The 27,680-nt window shown below is 35.4% G+C and overlaps 3 protein-coding genes and 1 long non-coding RNA gene across 11 annotated transcripts; 1 reads left to right on the forward strand and 3 right to left on the reverse strand.

Annotated features, from left to right (window-relative positions):
• Positions 1 to 1,617: 1,617 nt before the first annotated feature.
• On the reverse strand, positions 1,618 to 8,152 carry LOC131670695 (ankyrin-3-like). Its single transcript, XM_058946515.1, has 5 exons — positions 7,985 to 8,152; positions 4,483 to 7,151; positions 3,528 to 3,924; positions 3,006 to 3,412; positions 1,618 to 2,641 (listed from the first exon to the last, which is right to left on the reverse strand). The coding sequence occupies exons 2-5, from the start codon at positions 7,118 to 7,120 to the stop codon at positions 1,995 to 1,997; spliced, it is 4,089 nt and encodes a 1,362-aa protein (XP_058802498.1). The 5' UTR covers positions 7,121 to 7,151; positions 7,985 to 8,152; the 3' UTR covers positions 1,618 to 1,994.
• A 2,543-nt stretch (positions 8,153 to 10,695) lies between these two features.
• Positions 10,696 to 14,127, reverse strand: LOC131670696 (cullin-1-like). The gene is made up of 2 exons (XM_058946516.1): positions 13,987 to 14,127; positions 10,696 to 13,895 (listed from the first exon to the last, which is right to left on the reverse strand). Exon 2 carries the CDS (start codon positions 13,644 to 13,646, stop codon positions 11,316 to 11,318), a length of 2,331 nt encoding a protein of 776 aa, XP_058802499.1. The 5' UTR covers positions 13,647 to 13,895; positions 13,987 to 14,127; the 3' UTR covers positions 10,696 to 11,315.
• Positions 14,128 to 14,254: 127 nt separating this feature from the next.
• On the forward strand, positions 14,255 to 15,775 carry LOC131670697 (uncharacterized). Its single transcript, XR_009302468.1, has 3 exons — positions 14,255 to 14,357; positions 15,420 to 15,583; positions 15,667 to 15,775. It is a non-coding gene; the product is annotated as an uncharacterized LOC131670697 (long non-coding RNA).
• A 5,309-nt stretch (positions 15,776 to 21,084) lies between these two features.
• LOC131670712 (uncharacterized) lies at positions 21,085 to 27,356 on the reverse strand. 8 transcript variants are annotated; one of them, XM_058946542.1, is made up of 5 exons: positions 27,294 to 27,313; positions 25,191 to 25,272; positions 22,414 to 22,746; positions 22,125 to 22,307; positions 21,085 to 22,036 (listed from the first exon to the last, which is right to left on the reverse strand). In XM_058946542.1, the coding sequence occupies exons 2-5, from the start codon at positions 25,198 to 25,200 to the stop codon at positions 21,324 to 21,326; spliced, it is 1,239 nt and encodes a 412-aa protein (XP_058802525.1). In that variant the 5' UTR covers positions 25,201 to 25,272; positions 27,294 to 27,313; the 3' UTR covers positions 21,085 to 21,323. The 8 variants fall into 8 exon arrangements, with proteins under 8 accessions (XP_058802525.1, XP_058802523.1, XP_058802522.1 ...); XM_058946540.1 differs by lacking the exon at positions 27,294 to 27,313 and adding an exon at positions 27,121 to 27,260; XM_058946539.1 differs by lacking the exon at positions 27,294 to 27,313 and adding an exon at positions 25,724 to 25,929.
• Positions 27,357 to 27,680: the final 324 nt, after the last annotated feature.

Consider the following 27,680-nt stretch of genomic DNA (forward strand, 5'->3'; position numbering starts at 1 on the left):
TATTGCAAGAGTATCAAATTATGAACATTATAGGCGAAAACAAACAAATTTAGGTAATGATTATATCTTTCTGAAGTCAAGTATCGTTAATTGTCTCCAGGACGCGTATTTCTAAATTGACGATTTAGAAAGAAATTTAAACTAACAATGGGGAAAGAATTCCTTCGAGGAACTTTTATTCCACTGACTAAATTTAGGCAAAATCTAGGTGTCAGGTGACTAGTGGGCGTGATGTCTTTCATTGTAATTTATATCACAGTGACTGAACGAGAAGTGGAAGAAAACGCAGAGCATTTCATAAAAATTAAATGAGAAAAGTAGCATTCCAAGTTCTGCAAATAAAACGCTGTATTACCAAATATCGTTACATTTTATTGAGGAAATGCTTATTCACGTTATACACCTTTGTAGAAATGAAAATAAACATGTGTTTCTTGAAGCAAGAATTAAAACTCATATTGTCACCAATGACCTGCCGGTAGCGAGATAATTAAAGGATTACAAGTAAGTACTGGCACAAGAGATGCCAAATGAATATCGTAAAGTTCACGGTTTTTATTGACCTGCGTGCGCAGTCGGATGTTGAGATATATATATATATATATATATATATATATGCATGAGTGACCATTTCCCACAAAGTGAGCGAGAGTGTGCTATATAGATATTGAGTATACAACACAAAGCAGGCATTGTACAACATTGCGTCCTTTCCTTTACTAGTGTCGTCAGGTGTGGTCAAGCACGCTTCGTGCACTCATCCCTGGTTTCTATTCGTAATAATATTCAATTTCAAGCTTGAATCAAATTCAAATTATTATAGACGAAATAAAAAGATGTAAAATAGACAGCGTTCTTAAAGTAATTCTACGCTTGAAAACGCTCGCCATAATACATCAATATGAATTCGTAAATAAAAATTCAATAAAATTCGAGGATTTAGCAATAATTTCAAATCTAAATATGACTTGATTCAAGTGCGAGTTGGACAGTCGGCTACTGCGTATCGCATTCGAGATGGAGCCAATGACGGAGCTTCGACGACGCCGAGTTACTCTGCTGCATCACGCATCAGAATGAGTCAGTGACGACATATAAACATACGTAGCCAACGAACAAAAGCCAAAGTGCTCGGCAAGGTGCAAATGGCGTTTGACCAAGGAGTCGCGCGGACCGATGTCTCTCGATTGTTTACTGACTACCTGTCTGCAATGATTATCATTTGCGAAGCATCAGTTTCGTAACCGAGGCAAACTGCGAATAGCACGAGCTGAGCGAAAGACGCTCGCGCTACGTGCTACGATGCGCCGGCGAAACGCATTACAACGCTGCCGCCGCTGATTTTCTGAGACTGGAAAACGCTGCGCTTCTGCTGATATGCAATTTGCATCGGAATGAAAGCAAAGGCTACATTGCTTCGGGACCGACTGCTTTTTTTTGCTATCAACGAAATACGAGTATGCCTCATTGATAATTCTTTCTTGACGTCAATGACGAGGTCTTTCAAATCGATCGGGCAAATCTCACTTCATCGTTAGTCGTTTCTGTTTCACTAGAGATAATTAATTACTGCAAAGCTAATGGCGTGAGGAAGAAAGGCAATAAATATGCATTCTATCATATTTTTATTATTAAACGTTAATTAACATTGAAGTGATTATGATAATATTCAAAAGAACACATTTTTATTTTTTGCGCGTTGAAAGACGCGATGACTGCGTGATGACTCATAATAATCATGTAATAAGCGAACACATTCTCGGTGTCCACTAATTTGCAAGAAGCCATCCGACATGAAATTTCTCTCCGCAGCGCGGTTCATATAATAAGTAATTATTATCAATAGACACGCAAAAGAAAAATGGATTTATTTGTTGATCTAAAAGTTGTTCAACAAAATGGCAGATTATTGTATGGACTGATTGCCGCCAGCGGAATGAGTAACATTCTCTGATAGTTGTAAGAGACGTTTAACATGACTCTCGCACGTGCTGCTATTGCGTTGCTTTGATCAATTGTTTCAACTCAACGGTCCTCAATAATTGGGTAATACTTTCCGTACTTACGAGAGGCAAGACATATCTTGACAGTAAATTCAAGGCAGCCCTTGAGGGCTCCAGCAGCTGTAATCTAAGGATAACGTATCTGTACTGCATCTGTAATAGGCCTGTAAACTCCGGGTACGTTATACGAATAAGACGGATGTTCGTCACCATCATTTTCTCGATAGTATCGCTAAGAATGCGAAACGTACGATAATAAATCGTTGACTTGGATAATAAATCGTATAAGGTGACGGAATACGAATTGGAAATGACGTGACTTTTCAAATTGTCCAACTCCTGGCTGCAGCGTTGCATATGGTTGCTGTAAAAAATCGGCTCTTCCCGAATTCGCGCAGCGATATTCTCGTTCGCGCTGTTCACTTCTATTCCAGCAATCTGCAATTTGTAGACGTGCAACAAACACGCCTCGAGAATGTTCCTACGCACATCCACGTTTTGTTCCTTATTTTCGATGCAGTAAGAAAATGCTGGCTTGTTATTCGCATCGATCACGTCGATGTCTGCGCCGTTATTCAGGAGTCCAACGACGGCATTATAATTACTGAAACGGACTGCCTTGTGCAGAGCTGTTTCACCTGAGAACAAGATGGGTTAACTTCCAAATGGGTTGAGACAACAATAGCGTTTATAATAGGTGAGCTTTAAAATTGCTCGGATCGCGCAGTTTCAGTTTAATTCGTACTCGACGACAAATTCTTAAGTTAATAGAAAATAATTAACCGGGTTTTTTGGCTAAAAATTTCTTTGGCTACGACCATAAGGAAAGTCTGATAATACAACCGTCAAATCCATCTGAAAAAACTACTCGCTTGATTACTTTCATGCCAAAGAAAATGATAAGATTTCGATAAAACTGATGATAATTTCATTGTTTCATATTTGTTGTTCTTTCAGCGTACAAAAATAAGCGTGTTGTTAACATTAAAGATAATAAATTACCTCTGTTATCTTGAGCATCTATGTCAAATGCTGACTTGATGAATCCGTGAATGATATCCGTATACATTTTGGCAGAGCCAATTTGAAGATCCTTGTTCGGAGATGTTTTAATAGAAACAACATTGTGAATAACAGTACGCCCCTTTTCGTCTGCCTTGTTCAATTGAGAATTTGTAACTACTGTCTGATAAAGGTAAACATTTTCTACTCTGCGGTAATAGGTCGATTGGTAGCATAAAACTCTGCCTAGCAGTCCTTCTTCGTTTTCAAAATTGAATAAATTAACGCAACAAGGTTTACTTTGACTGAAGTACTGAAGAGTATTGGGCGTTATCATATTCATCCTCAGCAGCACGGCCAATGGGGTCTCAGCCCACAAATTGCTTACGTTGGCGTCAGCTCCAGCTCTGAAGAATAATCAATACTTAGAAAATGTTTATTTCGACTAGGCAAGTCGCATTCAAAAGAAATGCTTAAGTACAGCTACTTTAGATCGCGTGAAAATTCGAGTGGATAGCGTACTTGAGTAAAATTGCGTAGATGGTTTCGTTGTACGGTCGATCTGTAACGGCGCCAAGTCGACAGCGCATCGCCGCGGTATGGAGCGGAGTGTTGTCGAGAAAATCAACGGCATGGCAATCGGCCTCGCGTTTCAACAAGAAGTCGACCATAGAATCGTCTTTGTAAAGCGAGGCCAGATGGAGTGCCGTGAAACCTCCGTAATATCTATTGAAATAGCCCATGCGAGCGTTGATACGAACGCCGCGCTTCAAGAAATTTTCCACGACTTCCTTTGCACCGCTCATGCAAGCGATGTCGAAGTGGGAAATGCCAGTCTTGTTTGCAGGATTCACGCTAAAATCTGTGTGCCCAATTACTATCCAATTAAGGGCATGAAGTCCGAGCTTCAATACGTCCGCTGAAAGAAAAAAAGCAAAGACAAGCGAATAGAGAAAGTGTTGATAAGCCATCGACGAATGGAACGAGGTGAATCTCCAAACGTAATAAGAAAAGTCAATTGCAAAAGTAAGTGGATTCGGCTGCGTTCGACGATACTTTCCTGATGCAGTGAAACGACGCGTTAAACAGAGCCTAATAAGCAAATTATGAAATCAATTGCAAAATCAAGAGTTTCTAAGTACACTTGAAAACAACTGGCGTAGAAGCACTATAACCGAAGGAAACCACATCCACAGCATTCGTCGTGGTGAAAATAGTAATTGGATCGCAGCCTGCTGTTCGATACACAACTCTATTGCACAATTGTTGATCGATCAATGCAACGTATATGCTGTCAGCGATACTTGAGAAACAATTAATAGTTTCTCTTATTTTCCAACTTCAAGTTGCTAATAGTGCATCGGGCAGGAATTTTAAATGAAGCTCAAAGTATATTTGAATTGAATTTGGCGATAATTTTGCCTGGAGACGACTCCGTTTGGAACGACCAAGCACGATGTTCCATAGTTGAACTTACAATAGGACCACATAAGCTTGAAAGCTTTGTGGATCGGCGTATCTCCTTGGTTGTCTCCCACCGTAACGCAAGCTCCGTGCTTCAAAAGTGCCCTTCCAATTATCTGAATTTGTCGATACACTTCGCGGAAGCTTTCGCGCTTCTCGTCCGCAAAGCGCAGAGCCAGAAGAGCATGGAGAGGCGTGGCGCCAGGCCAAATCGGGGAATCGCTGTGAATTCGTGCATTTGGATCAGCTGCCTCCCTCAGCAGCTTGATAACCTGTTTCGTTCTTATGCCCAAACAAGCGATGTGCAGACTTGTTACCCCCGCGGCATCTCTCGACTTTTCTTCTATTTTCCTTATGCCCATTAAGTTTAGAGCGAACAGACTTGGACAGGTGTCAATAACGTCCGTCATATCGTCTTTAGAGCTGACATCCTTGAGCTGATTCTGGTCGTCGCTATTATTCAACCGATCTAAACCGCCTAAATTTTCCATTTCGAATGGGCCTGCCAAGGACTCGTAGAAAGGAATAGATCCATCATTTGACTTGGAAAATATATCCGCTCCATGTTCAATCAACACTCTGACTATGTAGATATGGCCCCCTTTCCACGCAAACCGCAGGGGCGTGTAACCGTCGTAGGGTTTTAATGCCTCGAAGGCTGGATTTAAGTTAACCTCCTTAAAATCTATTCTCGATTCGATATTCGCTCCGTTGTCAAGCAACTCCTCGACAGCTTCGATGTGGCCCATGAAGCAAGCGACTTGAAGATGGCTTAACCCGAAAGCAGTTATTCGATCGTCGCAGAACTTTTCCGAAAGTATGCCATAGTTGAAGATTTGGCTTCCGCTCAGAAGGATGTGATGTATGGGTGTCATGTCATGCGCATCCTGGGCGAACGGATCAGCGCCGTATTCCATGAGCACGCCTACGAGCTCCGCGTTGCCAGTTGCCGTAGCAATGTGCAGACAAGTCGAGCCAGGGACGATGTGAAGCATATTGGGCGTCAATTCTTTATCGGAAAATCGATACTTTATGGGGGACAATATGGGCTTATTCACGTTGGTTTCAGTCTTGAGCATATTTTCGATCAGTTCAATGTGGCTGGTAGTGCAGGCGATATGCAAGTGAGAGATCTCGTCGTAATCCGTAACGTCGCTGAGTTTCTCGCACTCCATCAACAATAAGTCGACGATGTGCCAGTTGGGCAGTCGGAAGGCCAGGTGCAGTGGCGTCAACTCGCTGTCATTGATTTGGTTCACGCTGCTACCCATCGCCAGGCATAATTGGACCCTTTGATAATACTCTTTCTCTTCGTGGGGCTCGAGTGGCGTGCTCGGTTTTGGATAATCGGTATCTTTATAAATATCTTCGTAGTTTTTAATTCTGTCGGAAAAAAGGACTGCCAAGTGCAGAGTCGTGAATCCTGGCCACACCGGTGAACCGAAAGGCAGACGCGCATACGCGTTGTCCATATAATTCATTAAAAAAGAGCTGAGCCCGGCCACCTCCGACATGGCAAGTATCAGATCGATCAGTTTCATCTCACTACTCATGAAGGTGATTCTTGTAATCCTGGGCACGATCGTTAAGATGGAGTGTAGAACTTTTGGGCTGTACCTTTGCACGCACAAATCTAAAGTGGACACTCCCTTGGCGTCTTTGGCCAAGATGTCACCTCCGTCGATCAGAAGCAATCTCAGCGCGCTGACGTTGAATATCGCTGCAAAATGAAGGGCCGTGTATCCCGGCCACATAGACGCGTACTCGCTAACCGGGAAGTCCATGCTATCGGGCCTCTCTAAAGTTTGCTCGAGCACGTGGGTGTCTCGCAAAGTGCAGGCTACCTGACGAACCGACAGTCCTATGTCGCCGGTGACGCTCTCCTGGAGCAATAGCCTGATCATTTTTTCGTTGCTCGCGAGCTCTTCTTTCAACTGCGCGCACAAGGCTCTCTTCTGAATGCGTTTCCAATCTAATATTTCTCTGTTTCGCTCGACGAGCAGAAACAGAGGGTAGCTGCCGTTGGCGTTTTGCGGTTTCAAGGCCGCATTGTACTTCAAAAGCAGGCTCGCTGCCTCGAAGGCCGAATATTTAGCGGCCACGTGCATCGGAGCGTAGCCGGGAAGAAAGTCGGATGCATCGTCGATAGCCTGGTCGACGCACGCGTACTGCTCCAGGAAGAACTGCACGGCGCGGGCGTGATTGAACATGCACGCTATGTGAAAGTGCGAGATCCCCTCTGGATTCTTGGGATTCACCGTTCTCTTCTGTTCGACGTGCGCCGACAGAACCGAATCGGCAAACGGATGCCGCTGTTTCCCTTTCATTTCGTAAGAATTGCCTTTCTTCGCGAAGCTTTCCATGGCTATTCGATGCAGAATCGTGGAGCCGTTTCCGTCTAAAGCGGTAAAGTCCGCGCCGTGCTTGATTAGCATTTGGAAGATCTCCAAATCGCGCGTGTCCAGCGCGAAATCGAGGACCGTGCGTTCGGCGACCTTGGCCAGTTTGCATTTACTCTTCGGCACTGTGTAGTTGATGTCGAACTCGTTTCGCAATACCTTCTTTATGGCTACGCTTTTATCGGCCGGCTTGTCTTGAAGAATGCTGTAGATCTGGGCCACAGTCTTCAAATTATTGTTGTCCGTTGCCATTTCAGATTTTTCGTCGGAGATTTTTCAGTTTCTGAAAAATAATGTCTCTGTGAACATTATTAACATCCGTAACGCCTCCATTGTTTGTGATTATGTCGCAACTCACGCGGGTGCGAGTGTCAAAATCATGTACGTAATTATTCGTTATTGACCCCGATCACCTCAGCCCGATCACGTCGACGGCTAAAATAGATTTCTAAAACGTGGTCAAATTGAAACTACCCTGATGGAATGTATTCTTCTTATTTTCTCTGCATCACTTGTTTAACAATGTTTTCGTAACAATTCGTGGAACAATCGATATTCTTATTTGCGAGATATTTACGAGATAAAAAACTACTTGTAAAAGTCCCACATACGAGGCTATCCTCGAACAAAGGGATTACAGCTGCGTGCTCTTGCTTGAACAAAGTACAAACCTTCTGCCAAGCAGATGTATATGAAAAGTGAGAAACAGCACGGTACATTGATTTTATAATATTTCTGCTGTACAATTCAACGAAATGAACGTTCGATCAATTTTATACTCTTCGTACTTCCGTCACACTGGAGTATCAGTGATTCCTATGATCTACAAAAAGTTTTTACTTCAAATTTTTAGCCTTCCCTTATTTACATATACCACGCATTAAGGATTGCTTCAATATAACACTTATTTCATAAACGAATCTTACATTCCACATGGAAAACAGTTTAATTTGTTTCTCACTCAACATTCGAACAGTACAATCATTTAATTACGATGTACACATTTTATATCGAGAAAGTTCATTAATTTATCGATCAAGTATGATGTTTGCATTGACAATCGCAAATACATTAGTTAACGACATTCAAAATCTAGCCTTAAAAATTCATTCTCACCTCTTTTTCGACGATTCTTATTTGCTTTTCTACTTATTCGCAGGAAGATGCTAATATTTGTCGTTCTAACTAACCGAAAATATGGAAATTTAACAGTGAATATAAACAATCTTGTTGAATCCACTAACTAACTTTTGAACGGCTGCAAACAATGCTGAATTACACTTAAGCGTATAAGCACTGAACGTAAACACGCATGTATATACATATCACGGCGCACTCAACGAGTCGTCAACGCTTCCTGTACATTAGAGAATCTTAAGGTGTTCATATCGTTGAGCCAAAATCACATCAAGGATTGAACTATGGCTATAAGTTTATCAGTACTTTGAAGTTATTTATTGGGACAAACGAGCGCAAAAATTTACAAATCGTAACATTCAATCTACGTCACCGTTTGTTGTTCGAAATTCTTCAAAGCTATATTTCATTTTTAACTGAATAAACACAACGAATTATTTCAAGTAAGAGGTTTCGAGAAGTTCATATTAAACAGAGATGCACCAGTTCTGCTAAAAGGTTTTTCTCTTTAACAAATTCATGTACAAGTGATACGCTGTCAACGCAGTGGAACTGCTGTGGCGTTGCTACGGTAGAGTATTTTAAATCTTAGTTCCTCAACGTTTATAGAATTGGTTCCAATCTTAAGAAATGCAAGGCAGGCTTTGGATTTTGAGCTGTCTCTTAACTGTGATCCGATGAAAATGTTCCTGCATTGCATCTGTCACAGTGCCGCAAACTCTGGATACGCGTACGAAGAAGACCAATATTCCTTATAAAAATTAGATCCATAGCATTGCGAGGAAAGATGCGAGTATCCAACGGAAATAATTCATCGTCTCGGATAAGATATTATACGTGATGACGGAAAGCGAACTGACAAAGGCGTACGTGTTTTTTCAAATTTGCAGACTTCTCGGGACAATGTTGCGTTTAGCTTGGTGTCGTAGGCCGCGCTGCTCATTTTTAATCTAATAGTTAGCAATTTGTAGAAATACAATAAACCAGCTTCAACAATGTTACAACGCACCTTCGTTTCGCTCCTTATTTTTGATGCGACATGTTGATTTATTATTTACATCGATTAATTTGATGTTTGCGCCTCTATTGAACGACGACATTGTAAGTACTACAATGAAGCGCTTTGTACAGAACTATCTGGCCTTTAAAATAACATAAATTATTTTAAAACAAATTAAAAAAAAGTAAAATTATCTTTTTTAGTTCCATTAGAAATAGTCGAATCTCAATTGAATTTTCGTCGAATCCCAAAATTTTTTAATCGGTCTAGGTATTCGTTTAGTTAAGATGACTAAAGCCTCGTAAAACTAATCATCCCATCAATCGGGAATAGATTTTCACAGTAAAAGTAATTTGAAATGTTACTATTTTCAATTTTTTTTCTCATTTGTTCTAAAATATAAATCATAATTGGTAACAACAGTCCATCAATAAATTCCGTAAGACGGATGTAATATAGGTAATAAAATATATTTATATTTGTTTGCTTAACGACGTATATCAAAAGCTAACTGGATAAATCCATGAATAATTTTTATGTAATATTCAATAACCAATTTTTATATCGTGAAGTACAGGTAACTTAGATTGTTAACTACTGCCTGACAAAAGAAATATTTGTAGAGAGAGAGAGAGATAAGAGCGGTAAGCCGTCTTCGAAAAGTGAAAGCGGGCCTCAAACGGCCCTTGACGTCATTCTTGAGAGAGAAATAGCTCGACGATCACGTAGCACGTCCCTCCGCATTCAAATTAATGTTAGGCAAGAGTGTATCTTTAACGGGTTGCAACAATTCGTATAGATTACTCAAACCTATCAAACTGCTCGTAATATCTCATCATTCGGGAGACTCCAGGGCTTTAGAAGTCTGCAATTATTCCGTTTCTGTTCACCGAGTGCGAAAAATTAGCGCTCAAGGCGCGTGTAAAAAAGAGCGAAGTATATTTTGTTAATTTTTTTTTTAACGTAGCTGCGTTTTCAAGCGAATCTGCCAAACTAAGTGACATTGTGAGCATGTGCGCAGGTTGTACTATACAAGGTTCTTAGATAGCAGGCAGAAATTTTATTGCTATTTTGTGAATAATCAAATTATTCTGTTTTTATTTTTGTCTGTTCGTAATTTAGTTTATCGAGTGTATAAAATTAACGTAATTTTATACGCTCAACGTAAATATCATGTGCAACAAAAACAAGGACGAAACTTTATTTGAACTTTGTTTCACCTGCTTGTTTAAATAGAAATGAATTATTATTTTTGATCTTTTAGTATAATTTTGCATCAACATATAATTTGTATAAAATAAGAAAATGAAACAGATTTGTTTTTACATTTACATTTGATCTTTGACAGGTACAAAACATTTCCTTTTTCATTTTTAATAATAAATAAATTCAATATTTTTACTAATCACTTTGAAATGATAATAAGTTTTTCAACTAGGAAAAAATCTTAAAACCAATAAACTTAAGCAATGGTAAGAAAATTCTATGCCAATAGAATATATTTTTTTTTAATTTAATTTTGTGTTGATAGATTTTCATTTTATAGATCGTAGAAAAATTCACTTGGAATATTTTTCGTTATTGCTTTACTTTGACAAAAATGTTCTAATATTTATTAACAATGAGTATATTTGTATGTAATTCAAATAAATTCAATTGGCCGGTAAATCACAGAACAACAGATAATTAAAAAATATCTTCAAGAATTTATTTTTTTCCAACATTTACGTCATAACTTACATCGTTATTACTATCTAAGACGAGTTTGGGATTACAAAAGTAAGAAAATAGACGAGGAACATTTCTTTTTGCTAAGTTTATATCACGTTCATTGCGCTAATTTAAGTTAAATACCTCATCTGACCTGATGTAATGCCCATGGAAAAAACGAAATATTGAAAATAAAAATCCGATGTAATGATCCACAATTTTATAATAAAACTAATAAAGTTATTAATACTTCCTTAACATAGTCAGTCAAAGAATATTTTGTGTTTGAAGCGTGAGTAAAAAAGAATAATGATCAAATTATGGATTTTGTTAAGTAGAATGCAAAAAGAAATACTATAAATTATAAAAGTAAATTACTAAATCTGGTTTTTGTGATATAACTACATGATTTCCTTCAAACTCATTATGATAAATCAGTCCTAAATACAACTTTGAAAAAGAACACGACACAAAGGCACTCAGCCAAAAATGTAAATTGCTTTTTTTCATAAATAAACACTTTCATGTTGATAAATAATTATTGAATATGATCACTTTTGGTTTATGCTCATGACTCTTGTGTCGTTATTCGAAATCACATCACGCCAAATAGTTGTATGTATCCTTATGACCATCAGCACGCTCCAAGTATTCCTTCTCAATAAGAATATCTATACATTTCTTGATGATTGGGACCTTAGGTTTGAACCTCGAGCTTAGTTGATTCAAAACTTCAGCAACTAGTTGTTGGTGCTTCGAAGTTTTCCGCATTTTCATGATCCTTACAATCGCAGCTTGTATCAGAAGTTTCCTATCTTCTTCAATGTGTTTGTGCATGGTTTCCTGCTCAACCTTTACTTCTGCCTTGATTGGTACATTAATGTTCACTCTCAATTTCTTATTTTTGTAACCAACAAAAAGATCTAATGGGGTTGATGGGTCTAATTCAGTTTCACAATTTCTCATAACGAGAAGTTTAGCTTTCAACAAAATCTCAACAACTTGTTGAAGCACATCCATTTTAATTTGTGTTGATTCATGCAAATGCTGCAATGTCCATGTAGTTGACAGATTATATTGTAGTAGAACAGCCATTTGGAAAGTTGAAGCCTGGAAGGAGTATCGGTTTTTGAAACAATTTGTAATAATTTCACCCTTTGACAATTGATACAGCCAATTCAATTTTCTTCCATTGTGCTGTGAACTGTAAAAGGTTGTAAATCTATGAACCGATCGCTCTAATTCTTTTGGCAGGGCAAATGAATTAGATTGTTGAAAAGGCCAAGAGCCAGATGACAAGACATGTATGCTGAAATCTAAATCCAGAGGTTCAGCTGAGTTTAAAAGATGTCTTTTAAAAGCTTCATTCAAGTCCTTTGAAACTCCAATATCTTGAAACATTCTTTGTAGTTTTGATGTGTACTCGAAACCACAAGCCTGCTTGAGCTTTGAGATCATAGAAGCTTCTGCATCATCACTAGCAGAAATCTGTTGAACTAATCTCTTGGCAAGCATTTTACTGTAGAATTTCTGATAAACATCTTTGTCTTCAATGTATTTGAAAACAATCATAACCTGGTTTAGAGTATCCTCTAATTCCGCTTCCTCTGGATTCTTGCTGCTCTTCTTAAGTAAAAGGTCACAGTATTTGGCCAGTAACTCTGGCGATTTAGTTGTGCTAAATGCTGATTTAGTTACAGCATTTGTATTGATGAACTTGCCACAAGCTTTGTCCAAAGAAGCTACAAAACCACTGTCATTATTAAAAGAAGCCAATACCATTCTGTTATATTTTTTGTGAACATCTAAGATGGTATTCACATAAGTTTTAGGATCATTGGCAGCATCATTGCCACACTTGTCGATAGCTGAAAGTCCTTGGGTGGTAATGTAGTTTTCCAAAAGATTTCTCATTTCACCTAGGCCATTAGGCACTTTGGCCACAAGTGTGTACATTCTTCCAAGATCATCATTCTTATCAGAATCCAGCAGGTTCTCAAAATCTCCATAAAGAATATCCAAGTGCTTTTCAATGAGTACCCTCTCACAAGTCTTTGCCAGCCTATCATGAGTGGCTTGGTGGAGATAAGTTTGAACGCGCTTCTCCTCCTCGTACAGCCTTTGCTCAACTTTCTTCATGTATTCGGTGACAGGATTGTGTCGAAGAAACTCTGTGCTTTCATTTGTGTAAAACCTATCGGTGTCCTCTAGGAAGTGATTCTCGAAAGCATCCTTATAGACACTAAGTGTCTGTCCTTTAGCACCAGGATCCTCCTCGTTAAGTCCCAACTCGACATAACAATTAACTACACCACTGATCAATCGATTGTTTATAGTTTCACCATTTCTTTCTCGCTCTATGAGCTTGAGGCATGAATTGGTGACTTGTCTATTGAGATGCTTAAACATCTGATCTCGCCAGGTGACCAAGGCCAACTGATAAATTTCGTAGATGCCTTTACGTCCTTCCTCGCACTCTCGTCGAACCCAGTGGCGATTGAGATAAGCGCAAACGCCGTTGAGTACCTTACTGCTGAACTGGTACTCCTCCCACTGATTTGTGTAGAAGTAGAGTACATCCTCATGCATCAAATCGACTCCCTTTTGTAGCAAGTTTACAAGATAATCCTTAAGGAACTTGCTCAGCCTTTTGTACAGCTCTAACCCGACCAATTGAGCACCACCGTTGACACCTTTATCCTTCTTGGTCGGTTGCCTAGAGTTGGCCTGCTGGTGGACGCTCGTGCAATAGTTGTAAACATGAGTGTACAGGCAAATGTAGCGAGGTTTGGCCATACTCTGACGTTTGTAAACTTGCTCGATACCCTCTTTGAGGTCGCCCCAGATTTGATCGAGATCGATCTGTTTGAGGCCAGGCACCCCACCTGGAGGACTATTGCTGCTTTGAGTAGTATGCTTACGGCTCGACATTTTCGCTGCTGCTGACAGATAATCCGGCACCACGACAGACAGAGCTCTGGTCTGAGCCTCTACCACACACACCACTTCCTTTTGAAATTCTAACCTGTATATGCCTGCAGACGCACATGCAATGCGAAAACAAGAGCCACCACGTGATGCGACTGTGTGTGTGCCTATGCGTATATGAAAGTGTGATGGCGTGTTGCCACGGACACCACTTTCTTGTCTCGCGTTTTACCGTCCCACAGCTGCTGAAATCTGCGAATTTCCAACAATGCATACGACATTAGTAACGTATAAGGCGCGCAATTGGTGTGTCGCAACGAAACACAAGTTAAAATCTACTTACAATGATCCGGGAGCAGCGTAAGAGGGTGTCAATACCTGACGCAACACAATGCCTCCCTTTTTCTCCAATTCGCCTCTTCTGTTCTCTTCCAGTCTTGTGTGTCTCTTGTCGTCAAGCTACTGCTGCGCGCTCACAATTACACACACCACCACGTTCAGCAACTCGCTGTTCTCTCTTCACAGTCTGGCTTTTCCCGCTCTCCTCCCTCCTGCTTAATTTGCGTTTCTTGCAGACAGAAAGAGACGGATAGATGTCTTATATGCACAAAGCGAATGACGCACACCTGTCGGTGAAAGTTCGCAAATCAAAATTATATATGTGCCAAAATATTGTTTTTTTGTTTGAAAGGTATGGAGCAGTGATGGAGTACGGTAAGTAGTGCGGGTTGACTCATACAATGGAACCTACAAAATCAATAGTAACGTTTTCAATGATTTCGGAATAACCCTCATTTAATTGTTATTATTAATATTTAATATTTGAGTTAACATTACTCATATCGTAATTACATATGTGGAATTACGTACAAACAAAATTTAAATAAGATATGCACAAGCAATTTTTTCATTTTGTAAATAAACAATTTTGTTATGATAACCAAAAAAATGTATACCTCGACTCTACCGAGTGAAAGAAGTGGAGCACTGCGGTTGTCAAAACTGTTAACTTAATTTATGTCGTCAAAATTGTAAGCCGATTGCAATTTAATGAATTTAGGTGTATCATTCAATGAGATTTAAATAACAAATCACGTGGTTATGCAAAAATCAATTAATGAGTTAGTTTCTTTGTAATTATCTTGCTATCAAATGTGACGCAATTTTTTATAAATAAGCGCGTATATATGTGTATATGCGTGGGATGTACGAGAATGAATCATAAAATGCGATCTTAAGTTTAGCTATATCTCTTTATGTCGGTGAGAATTGTTTTAAAAATGCGATAAAATTAAATGTTATAAATTAACAAAACGCAGTTGATAGTTTTTAAATCAAAAATATTCACGATTTTTTAATTTTATATAGAGGAGAATAGGGCACTTTCAATGACTTTTTGGTTTTTAATTTTTTTTAATAATGTTTCTCTACATAAAAATAATGTCTTATAATAGATTTTTCAAGTGCTACATCTGTAGAATCCATTAAAATGTTTTAATGTAATTTTTAATTATGAAAAAAAATTTTTCGGTCTAACTGTTTTATCTAATTAGAATAATAACGGAAGATAATTAATTTCTTTACGTAGAAACTTGAAATTCTTCCATTCAGAAACATATCTAAATTTTTTCATAAGAAAATACATTTATTTTAAATCCGGATTTTTACTTTAAAATGAGGACTCCACTTCATATAGCTATCTAGCTAAAATTTGTAGATAGGAATTGAGAATTACGGTTACCAACTCAAAGGTTCTAACCAATGTTTTGATGACAGATTAATAATGGAGCTGAGAACGTTCACACAGATTGCGAAATTTGAGGATATTGCCATGATGGCAGGTAGATCTGATGTGAGAGAAAATCCCTGATTTTACCGAAGTGAATTCAATGATGTCAACTCGAACCCAACCCAACCGCACCGCTTACTGGAGTCAGCAGGTTTGGACGCAAACGCGGAACTCTAGCACTTGGCCACGCAGCTCGAATTAGTACTATCTAAAAAATAATTACTCCCGAAAAAGTTTTTCAGTAATGGAGAATCGAACTCAAGCCCCAAGTCACTTGCGCAGCATTGGTTATTGGATTATTTAGCATTGGTTCAGAAGCGTGAACATCTTACGAATTGAGCTAACACGGCACTATTAAAATTGTTAGAAAGTAATATTCAGTTCTTATATGTAGCATGGGAAACTATAAGGAGTATCATTTGAGATCGGCCGTAGCCCCGAAAAATATACGTACATTGAATGATATTGAATCATTGAATATGCACATATTTCTCTTCGACTTTCTGAAGATAGTGGCGCTAGTCTACAGCAGTGACCCGCCATTTTCGAATGGTAGTTTTAATCATTAGTCAAAATAATGTTAACACAATATTAAAAAATATAACATATATATAAATATACATTAAGAGTTCTTAATTACAATCAAATTTATATTTATATGTATGTTAACAATTGTTAATAATTCATAAAATTGAATTCTATAGCCAGAAATAACACTGTTACGATCGTAGTCAACGCAGCCATATATTGTAAACTACATCGACAATCTTATCGAAATATTTTTTTACACATTTTTTTAGTTCAACATCATGTTGATACTTTTACAATATTCATGAATAAACTCTATTTTCTCTTAATAAAAAGTGTTACGAGGAACGGCAGCGTTAGCTAAAATTATGTTAAAGTGAGACACATCTTCATAAAATGATAAAAAATAAAGGGCTATTGCATTTTAAGCATTCAATGAGAGCCCTATTTGAACATTCGAAAAAACCGGCGTTAAATGATGGCATTTTTTTTTCATGAAATTGCTCGCATACCTGAAAGTTACAACATTGGCCCTAAATATTATTTTTTAATTTTTAGTTCTTGTGACAAATCCTTCTGAAAACATATATTTTTAGTCGAAGATTCGAAGAAAATTAATGTTTTTATTCTTACAACGAATTATCTTATTCTAATACGAGTAGAATTGGTCAAATATTTATTTTTTTAAAATAAAAATGTAATTAAAGTTAGAATTTGTTTATTATATATTAAGAACATTTTCAACAAATGAATAAAAATATCAAATTTGCGAATGACTAATTATGTCATTAATTTTAGGAAGATTTTTTTATACCTAAAATGATGTTAAAAAACATAAATATTTTTATCATAATGCTGGTTTTCCTATATAGTTAGGACTCTTTCCATTAAGTTAGAAAAAATGAAATACAAATGCCACAGTAATCTAAAAATTATGAAATTTTCAATTATGTCACGAAATAAATAGTGAGGTCAATTCTTTTCGATATCATAAAAAACTTGTTGAAAACGGTTGAATCGGCTGATAAGTTATTTTGTTTTGAAATTTGTCAGTAATGCGCCTACAGTAACATGTTTACAGAAAAATATCGATAATAATTTTTTGTACTATCATGTTTAAAAAATAATAACGTCATGGCTGTAAAAGTACATGTTATATACAACATAAAAGAAACAGACAATAACGCAATCACAAACATAACAAAAACTAAGCAGATAAACATAGCTAGTATAGTGTGAGAATTAATGACAGTAAGCATAGTAAATATTTTATTATCAAGTAGCAAAAGAAACGATTACGTTAGCAGAAATAATTATAAACAAAGCTCGTAAAAATTAAGAGCAAAAAACGATAGCAATGAATAACATAACACAAAAGGATGAAAAAGTAAGGAATGCAAGCAAAAGCGCAAACCGCAAAAATAAATATAAATAATAATTACACAGTAACGCTCAGAAAGAAAATGGCATAGCAAACGAACTGACGCTACATTTGGCGAGAAATACCGTAGGCGTTACATAAATATTTACTTAGAGTCTATGATTCCTATACCAACAGATGTCTCCATTCTCGAAAAATGTGTAACGTAAGTGTAATGACGAGATACATTGAGGGGGGGGAGGGTGACAATAAAAGAAAGACTATTAAAATTCAAATTACAATGACGATTATGGATAAAGAAAATCAATATGAATCATTTTATATAGATGTATACCCACCGGCAATGGATTCTCCACTGACGTTTTTAATTCTTTGACTGCCGAAGACAAAGTAAAAACTGATTTCAAAATTATCAACAGAGATTTCATTCTTGATATTATTACATAATAAAAATAAAGAGATAGATTGGTAATTGATAATTTTTAATCTGTATTTATTTTGAGTTCAGTAGTCAAATTCAAAACGTTCGTGCAATTGCCGGTGGGTATACATTTATTAAAATTAATTCGCATACAATATTACTAAATTTTCAAACGTATATGAATGTATTCAAGCTAAAATTAATGAGCTTTGAAAAGTATAATACTATACAGTGTACAGTAATTTGTATAACTTGTGTATATGTTATAGGGCAAATGGAAAAATACAAGGATAAGCTGTTTGAAATTTAAATCCAACAACATATCGGACATAGTTGATGTCTAGGAGGGACATGTGCGATGTGTACTGATAATGATTTAGCATTTTCTTAAAGTTTTGGTTACAGTTTTAAAATAATATTTGCATTACAAAATAATAATTGCATTCTTCTAATCGACTGAATTTAATTAGACAAACGGCAGAATCCAGCATTGTAATGAACGACTTAGCGGATAGACAACTGCGCCGTTTATGACTAAGGATTAGTTCGTACATCGAAGGAATAAACAAACGGCCAGTTCATTTCGCTTTCGGAAGACTAGTTGCAGCTATTCCCCTATGGCACATGCGCTATATATTTATACCAACTTACAAAAGAATACGACAAACAAATTACTTGATGAATTTAATAATGAACATAGATTTCACCGACAAAGGCTGCTACCAACACAATAAACAGAACAACGGCGATCCTTGAATTGTCGAACGAAATTGTTGTAATTAGCCTTTCTTGTGTTTCGAGAAAATTTTGCCGCAAAGCCTTCAGGCATATCAACTTTCGAAATTATTTGCTCGTTAATCTTGTTGATGATATCGTTGTCAAAAGTACAATTTTGATGGTAGGAATTGCGTGAACTGGCATCCTGTTCATGTAGGTCAGCTAACGTAACAATAACTAAATCGATTGATAGTTTTATCGATAATAGAATAATCCGTCCTAATAATCTTTTCAGTCATTTGCCTATATATTGGTCTCAACAACGGAATACCTAGAAGCAGTTGAATCACGTCTAACACAGTCTTTGAAGCGTAATTTGAAAGCCCTGGGGGCTAGTTTAAAGCTTAATATGACGAATCCTTAGTATCCTGCACACGTTAAATAGGTAATCAACTGAAGGGGCAATGCTGTTTGAATTAGCCGAGTATTGGACTGGCTAAGCTCATATCAGTTGTTACATGAAGTTTGTTAAGTACGATCGACGTATGTTGAGTGAACAAACGGTAGTAATCCTAGACTTATTTTGCCAGCTGGAAGCTTTCTGAAAAATTTATTCGATTCATACTGCATCATTGGTTCCATATCCATGCGATGAATAACTCAGCGGATTTTTTTGTTGACGTTACCAGTGATAATCTTTTTACTATTACGTTGTTATTTTTAGCAACCAAATACGAGGGATCGTCGTTAATGGATAGGAATCTGAGAATACTTGTTGACGTTGCAAAGCTTGTCCAGGCTTCGTTAGTAAAAATACGAAACTCGATCAACAATACAACTTAATTTCGGTTTTATCTATGAAAAATTGACAACTGCCAGTTTGTCGATAAAAAGTATTGGCACGGAGTTTTGATGTTTTTTCTGCAAACATAATCATTTGCAATTGTTAACAAAAACCACGCGCAATTTTTCTATGCAATTTGTTGTACATGTATTATTGCTCGATTGAAATAATCAAAATTTGCTCAATTGTTTCTATAAATTTTATACGCAAACAAATAAATTTTAAACCAATCATGTTGAATTCATATAGAAATAATGTTATCTATAAAGACTTATTAATTATAAGATAAGGACGCTTCATTTCAATTGAGATTTTCAAAATGCTAACACTATTTACTCTGCAAAAACTTTTGATTTACTATTTGTTGACGTTCTATATTGTAATATTCGTATACCAAGTAACTCGGGAAATTCCAAAAAAAAATTGTATCATATTAATTGATTTGAGACTTCAGTTATTATTCCCAAACTACTAAATTGGACAAATATAGTCATAACCGGTTAGCTTGGATGATGCGGTTTTCGTATGTTTTGCTTTTCTTCATATTTTCGTCAAATCTGGTTATCGCCTTACTTGCCTTGATATATCGTATAATATCAGTAAGCTTTTTGGCATTTATCGTTTTATCAACGGCTCTTGATCATTTATAAATAAAAAGTTCCGAAATATCGAATATAGTTGTTGTCACCTTCGAAAATTCAAGAACATTGTCTTATTAATACGAAAAGCAACAAATTTACCTCAATTATCTTGATGATCAACACCACAATCTCGTTTTATTAATGCTTCTATCAAATCAGCGTAATTCTCTACTAGTGACATACTTGAAGGAATAAAGTTTTAAATAGCAGTATCCGTATCATCAATTTCGAGAACTACATAATTCTTTAACTAGAGGGTAACTTTTCCAAGATAACCTTGGTCCGTAAATGGATTGCAACTGCTTATGCAACAAGTGTTCTGAAGGAAGGAAGTATTTTGTTTTCAATATTTTAATTTTTAGACTTTAATAATACTTCGAAAATTGTTTTATCGCGCAGATTGGTTATATTAAGGGCAACTCCAATACTGTAAATGTTTGAACACCATTATTTAAAAATCACTTATTCATCTATTTTCAAACAAATTTAACCAATTATTTTAAAATTTACTGTTAAATTATTTTCAAAAGCAAATTAAAATAGTATATTAAATTGACATTTAATGCTAAAAGAAATGAATGGTTAAAATTCGATGATTTAAGATTTCCTTTCACCTACATAAAAATTTGAAATGTTTGATAAGCTCTTTTTAACCTTCTACTTCCTTGAAAATATTACCTTCGAATTGGCTCCATAAATTCATGCTTAACGGCAACATGCAGTGACGTGTTGCCATAAAAATTTTGAGTCTTAAATCTGATCTGTGTTTTAACAATTTTACTATATCTACTCACCAGCTAGTATCAACAGACGTTTCGAAATCTAACATCAAATGTAAAACTGTGCAACCACAATATCGTCCCGAAAAGTCCGTAACTTTATTGACTTCAACACTGTGAATTTTCTCACGATGCGGCCTCGTTTCTGTGAGTGAAGCTAACTGAAAATATAGGTTCTAGTGATATCGATTGATTATTACGGTGATCTTTTAGCTTTTCAAATTAAATCATGTTAATTGAAATATCAGCTATGTTTGATATTTGTTTGTTTTAAAATCTTATGATACGACGGAATATTTATGCAGAGTAATAAAACTCGATAGTGCAATTCATCAATTTATAAACGTTTTCTATTATTCAGAAAATACAATTATTGTTGTAGAATTGTACAATATATTCATAAACTATTTAATGCTGAATAAAAAACTATCGGCTGTGTAGACCTTGTACATATATACAGGTAAAAACTAGACTTTTACGTAATAAAAAACGTCATGAAGCTAAGAATACATATATCTATATACATACATATAGATATATATGTATGAATAATCCTAAATCGTTCAAACTAAAATGCAATTTATTTATGTTCATCAGAACCTTCCATCATTGTTTCCGCAGAAGCCTCCTCTGTTTGAGTCTCTGTAGGTCTAATTGAGATAGAGGGAAGATCATAGAAAGGTGACAAACTTATTGCACCAGGCGTTTGCGAACATAATCTTGTAGGATTGATCATAATTGGAACAGGTACATGTGTCATCCTCGCCCTCTGTATAGGTATTAATTCAGTGCCAGGAAGAATTGGAGAAGATATTTTTGGTAAACTCGGCATCCCAGTAGGATCCGGGTTCAATATAGGATTAACCCGAGGAATTAGAATGTTGGATACACTCGGTGTCTCCACGGAATTATCATCGGTCAATCTTTTGCAAACCATTTCCATGAACTTAAGTAACTGCTCTTGCGATGCAATTGATTCTCGTTTGGCGGGGTGACAGATATCACAACTGTCTGTCGTACAATTTTTGTAATGCTCCAACGCCTCGCGAGTTAAGCTACACATAGGCGTTGGACATTTCGTAACAAAAGTACACGTTCTTATATGCTCGAGAAGCTTATTAGTAACGGAACAAAATGGTACGTAGCATAATGCGGCGATACCCGTATTTTCCGTTTTCCTACTTTGACAGGTTTGAGCGTGTAATACTGATGAGAGTTGTTGTTGCAATCGTCGACGTATAGTAAGATTTTCGTTTTCAATTAGATTTGCTTCAACTTTTTTTCTTAATCGTTCTAAAATGAGAAATATTCGCTAATAAGTCGCTCAAATTATTTAAAAATATTGATAAATAAACGGTTAAATAATATAATAATTTGAGACCTCTATCCTTAGGTTGTGGGAAAATTACTGGACGTGGTTGGTCACTCCGTTCAGATATAGATAGACCATTTAAGATTCTTGCAGCATCATCGTTTTCCAGAGCTTGTCTTTGCCTTTGAAGACTGGTTGCAAGTATATGATGCTTTTGACGTACCATTTCCAATAATTTTTTCTTGAAACCATCTAAAAAATTTCTCAAGTATGAATAATTTTTGGGACGTATGATTACTATTTTAGTTTGTAAATTTGTCTTTAAATTTTTGATAATTTAATTTAATTGCGATTATACCTGGAAATTCGTTAAAATTTCTCATGCGATTTCCAGTATGGCTGGCCGAACTAGAAGTTTTCGAGCTGCCGATCACGCGTGACGACATGCGTAATCCAGCGACTTTAGGTTTTGGTTTTTCAGCTCCTTGCTTCAACAGACGGTCACGCTCTTTGTGCATTTTTTGACATTCTTCATGCCAACGTTTTCTCTCTATCTCGTGCATTTCTGCTGGTTGATGTACATGGTTTTTCATCTCAATTTCTTGGTTACGCACATCGTCCAGTGCCGCTGACATCTCCTTAAAACCACTCTCCACTCCGTTCTTAGATTCCTGATCTTGTTCCATATTGCCTATATAATTAATTTTAACGGTAATGAGTGCTTAATACAAGTATTGCATTATTATAAGTATATTTTAGCACATTTAACGTTATATTTTATAAGTTAAGAAGTCGTATTTTTATTAAAATATAAATCATTACAACCAAATAAATCTCGTATTCATCGTTGTGAAAGTATTCGAAAAATGCAAAATGAAGTTCTATTTTATTTTAACTATTATAATGCTTGTTTAAGGGTAATCTCACCTGTACGTATAATAGAGTATAGATACGATTATACGAACACAGATAAGCAATGATGTAAATACAAATAAATTTATTTGTATTCGCTGATAACAGACGGCTAGAAGAAACACCCGACCACGACATAGTAAATACATGTGCACTGACGCTCAGATGAACAGAAAGCTAATTCATGGGGACGACCAGCAGATTACAGTCGACTATATAATTGCAACACGAACGTCATCTTCGCTATGTACAAGACAAATGGGAAAGATAGGATTATGATACTGGATTAGTAGGGTTTAACATGGACCGGTCATAGTGCAAGACAAAGTCAAACTTTAATACAGATAGCATAGCTTAACCCCTCCACATGTCAGATTCCAATATCCAGCTTTTGCCAAAAGTTGCCATTAAGTTATGAGGCCACAGAGTACAATGGTGTCTACATATATGTTAGAAAAAGCCATCTTATATGAAGAAAAATGTACATACATTGAAGCAAGCATTAGCAACTAGCAAAATCTGACTTGTCTTCTACAAAACAAGAGAAATTTATTTGATCGACTACACAGCTATAAAATCATTGGTAGAGACTTTAATGCTTATAGCTTCATATGGAACAATTTTACAAATGCTGTGAAACCAAAAAAATCTTGAATGACCATATACAAAACTCAGATTAATCGTGCTAAACAATGGTTCCATGAAAAGAATAAAGATTTATAAATACAGTCAAATAGAATCGATAATAGACATTTCAATGGTCTTAAGCAACCCATATCTTAATTCAAAATGGATTAAAAAAGATTAAAAACTCGTCAGTGATCACTTCTTAATATCAATTGAAATCTTAAAAACGATTGAAAGATGTCCGTAAACATTAAAATATACATTAGAAACTAAAAAAATTAATTGACATAACTATGTAGAAAAGTTGAAAGATAAAATCGACGAATTCTTCCCGAATAATGATATGAAATGACCTTTATACAAATCTCAGCTCATCATTTTTCATAAAACTCTCAAATTAAAATTCAATAAATACTGTTTAAAAATTCAAAACACATTTGTTAGCAATATACAATCAGTTTAATACCTAGGACTATGGTTAGATTTAAATCTAAATTGGGATGCCCATGTAAATTACTTCATTACTAAAACCATGAAACTATTAAATATAATTAAAGTTTTAAGAGGAATTTAGGAGTTAACTCAAGTACTTTTAAATGTATATTAATCACTTAATAAATGTACCCTCAAATATAATATTTACCTAATAAAAATTAAAAACCAAAACTTTACAAAAAAATCTAGAAAATTCAAAATTAAGCCTTACTGTTAACCTTAGGATATAGATAATCCATTCCAATAAATGTCATGTCTGCAGAATTTATGAATTACCCTCACCAATTAAAGGAGAGTACTTAAGAAATAAATTTAATTAAATTAGCATCCATGGGCAATAATCTTATAAGCAAATTATATTTTCTAATGTTAGTAGCACAGAACAACACATCATTAAATGAGGTAAGAAACAAATTTCCATTGTTTATGTTTTTCAAAATTACACAGACACACACACATATATTTTACAACTATAAATCCAATATTAAGCACAGTACTTCTACTATACAGTTATCACTGCAAATCTACAAATAACAGACTATAACTCTAAAATAAATCAAACAACTTTGACAACCCATATTATAACTCAATATTATTTTCATTAGATTAACTTAAAAAATTATTTGAAAATTTTAATTATTTTTAAATATATTATTTTTGCAAAACAAAAGCTTATTAAAGCCTAATAATTATTTAGATAAAAGATTTTCTATTATTTTGTTAATTAAAAGCCAAATAACAAAATAATTAAATAAAAAATAAATTTCATTTTGTCAATTATAATATAAGAATTTTTTACAGGATAAGCTCTAATTCAAATTAAAATAAAAAATAATATAACAAACATTCAAAAATAAATTTGATTAATAAAATTAATATCACAGTATTTTACACAGATGACTCAAAGATAAACGAATTTGGCAGTGTCTGTCTTTCTCTTTTTTGTCTTAGGCTCAATTTACAATAAATGGTTAAAATAAAAAATAGTGATACCTCAATTTTCACAACTGAAGCAACCATTATATAAATAAAACCATAGAGATAATACAGAAAAATAAAATTCCAAATGCCATAATCTTCAGATTCCCAAAATGTACTTACTTTCTGCCATCGGAACAGTCCACTAAAAGCCGAAAATACTAATTATATTGTACTTGATTTTAAAGAAAAATTGGTGACCAAACTAAAACAAAAAAAAACATTTAACTCAAACTGTGGTAAATTCCAGTGCATAAAAACATCTATGATAATGAACATACTGACAAATTAGTTTAATGAGCAATAACATGGAACAGGATTGAGAATTAAATTCTTTTAATCAGCTATGTTTGAAAAATACAAAAAAATAATATACAACTCTGAAGCTAAAGATTATAATGAAAAATAAGGAAAATTCAAAGCCATTAAATACTTCAGAAGTTTCTTTTCTAAAGATAAAACACACCCATGGATAAAAAATTTCAAAACAAATAAATTCAGATCTAATCACTACTCTAACCGGAAAAATATTAAGAAATCTTCAGGTGTGATTGCGGCTTCTAGTTAGAAGATATTGAATACGTAACTATTGACTATCTTAAATATAGCATCCCAAGATACACTTCAATTAATAAAATTAAAAGATCAAAAAGTACCTGTCTATAGACATAAACGTTTTGCAGAAATCAAGCGATTTTGCACCTTCTTTCACAGAATCCCTTAAAAAATCTAATTCACTAATCTGAAAGCCTTGTAATATGAAAGAAAATCAACTCCAATCCCTATCTATAAATTAATTACCATCAATATTTACTCCACCCTTAAAAAATAATACAACAGTTTACAGTGCTATTAACCAACTTAAGACTCCATAAACAACGAATATTACATAGACTATAGACAGACGCTTGGTCGCTTGCGTCGCTTGCTAACAGAAGATCAGCTCAGGTTTTAAAAGACAACACCTACATTTTTTAAGTTATTCGAAAAAATAATTGTATCATTCCGCCATTCCATAGTTCATTATTTAAACAATAAATTTTGTGAATGATATTTGTTTGTTCGTACACAAATTACCTCTTACAACAAGCAAATTAAATTTTAAATGCTATACCTAGCACCCAAGTTTAAATCAGGTTAAAATATTAGAAAAATTGACAAAAAAAAAAGGACTACGAAGATAGCCCCCGGGTTTTCATGGGAAATTGTCAGCCAAAAAGGGAAAACGGCATTAATTGCTCTAATTGTCCCTGATTAGAACGTAAAAATACGGAATGAAACAGTTTTCCCGCCATTCGAGGCATCAATGTTATTATGAATTTTTATTTAAAATTAATATTTAGCATTAATGTAAATACGGGGGATGGCGTAGGAAATTATAATCTTAATTTTAAAACCTGAACCGTAAAAATCGAATAATAAATTCTGGAGAAATCAGCTAGTGAGTAGGTAAACGAAAAATGCGATTTTCTCCTATTTCCCGTTGATTAATCGTAAATGGGAAATTACCACGTACATCAGGGGCACATAGAGCAATTAATGCCGTTTTCCTTTTTTGGCTAACAATTTCCCATAAAAACCCGGGGGCTATCTTCACAGTCCTTAAAAATATGTATAAATGAACCAATCATTATTTCATGAAATGAACTAACGGTACCCAACATGCACTCGCAAGTAGATCAATTATCTATCTAATTAAAAATATAAAACCGTATTGACCTATAGCTAAAGGTTAGGGGAAATAGTCGCAGCAGTATTTGTTGCACGTATTGGCTCGTCTACTGGGATTATGAACATGCATAACTTGATAAGGAAGTAGGAATGTCAAGCAGGTGAATCATTTTCACTAAATACTATTCACCGACAGAAAATCGTAGTCAAGTTAGTTCCCGAGTGACTTAACCAACGAACCGTGCACGTGGATCCGAGCTCAAGTTAAGTCAGACTAGACTTGAACAACGGATAGATTATTGCATGTTCAACGATGTAAAATATTATTAAAATTTTTATTTTATGATCAACAAAAACTATTATTATTTAATAAATTTCTTACTGTGCTATGGCGATACCATAATGACCATTTAGACCGTTTCCTTTAAGTTTATTTGAAAATTAATAAAACTATATATAGATAAGTTAGGTATCGATAAATTTCTGTTTTATCTAGTGTAAACACGATTGCGTGAACTAAAAAGTGATTACGAGGAACCTGTAATTTGATCTTACCTCCTTTTATACTAGAATTAAATAATCGTATTGAATCTTTAGGCCCCGGTCACGTACATGCATACATACGTCCGTACGCTTGCTTACGATGCGGACGAATCATACGATTCCAGTGTAATCACTAGAAATTTGTATTTCTAGTTACTAATACCAACAGTCGCAACAGATGATTAAATGTCACTAACTGTGCAAACAAAATACAGTTTGTTTATGCTATAGCATAAAAGCAGCAAGATACGAAATAACTTCTTGTTTAACATCGACGCGATTGTTATTTTTTAATAATTGTGCTATTGTGGTGCTATTAAGTAGGTAAGAAACATGCAATAAAAAATAACAATGATGTTAACGGTAAAATAATTTTGAAGTTAACAAACTGAATATTGT

This window comes from Phymastichus coffea, unplaced genomic scaffold (genome assembly GCF_024137745.1).
Source record: "Phymastichus coffea isolate CEN01 unplaced genomic scaffold, Cenicafe_Pcof_1.1 PCOF00114, whole genome shotgun sequence".
In the NCBI taxonomy this organism is placed as follows: domain Eukaryota; kingdom Metazoa; phylum Arthropoda; class Insecta; order Hymenoptera; family Eulophidae; genus Phymastichus; species Phymastichus coffea.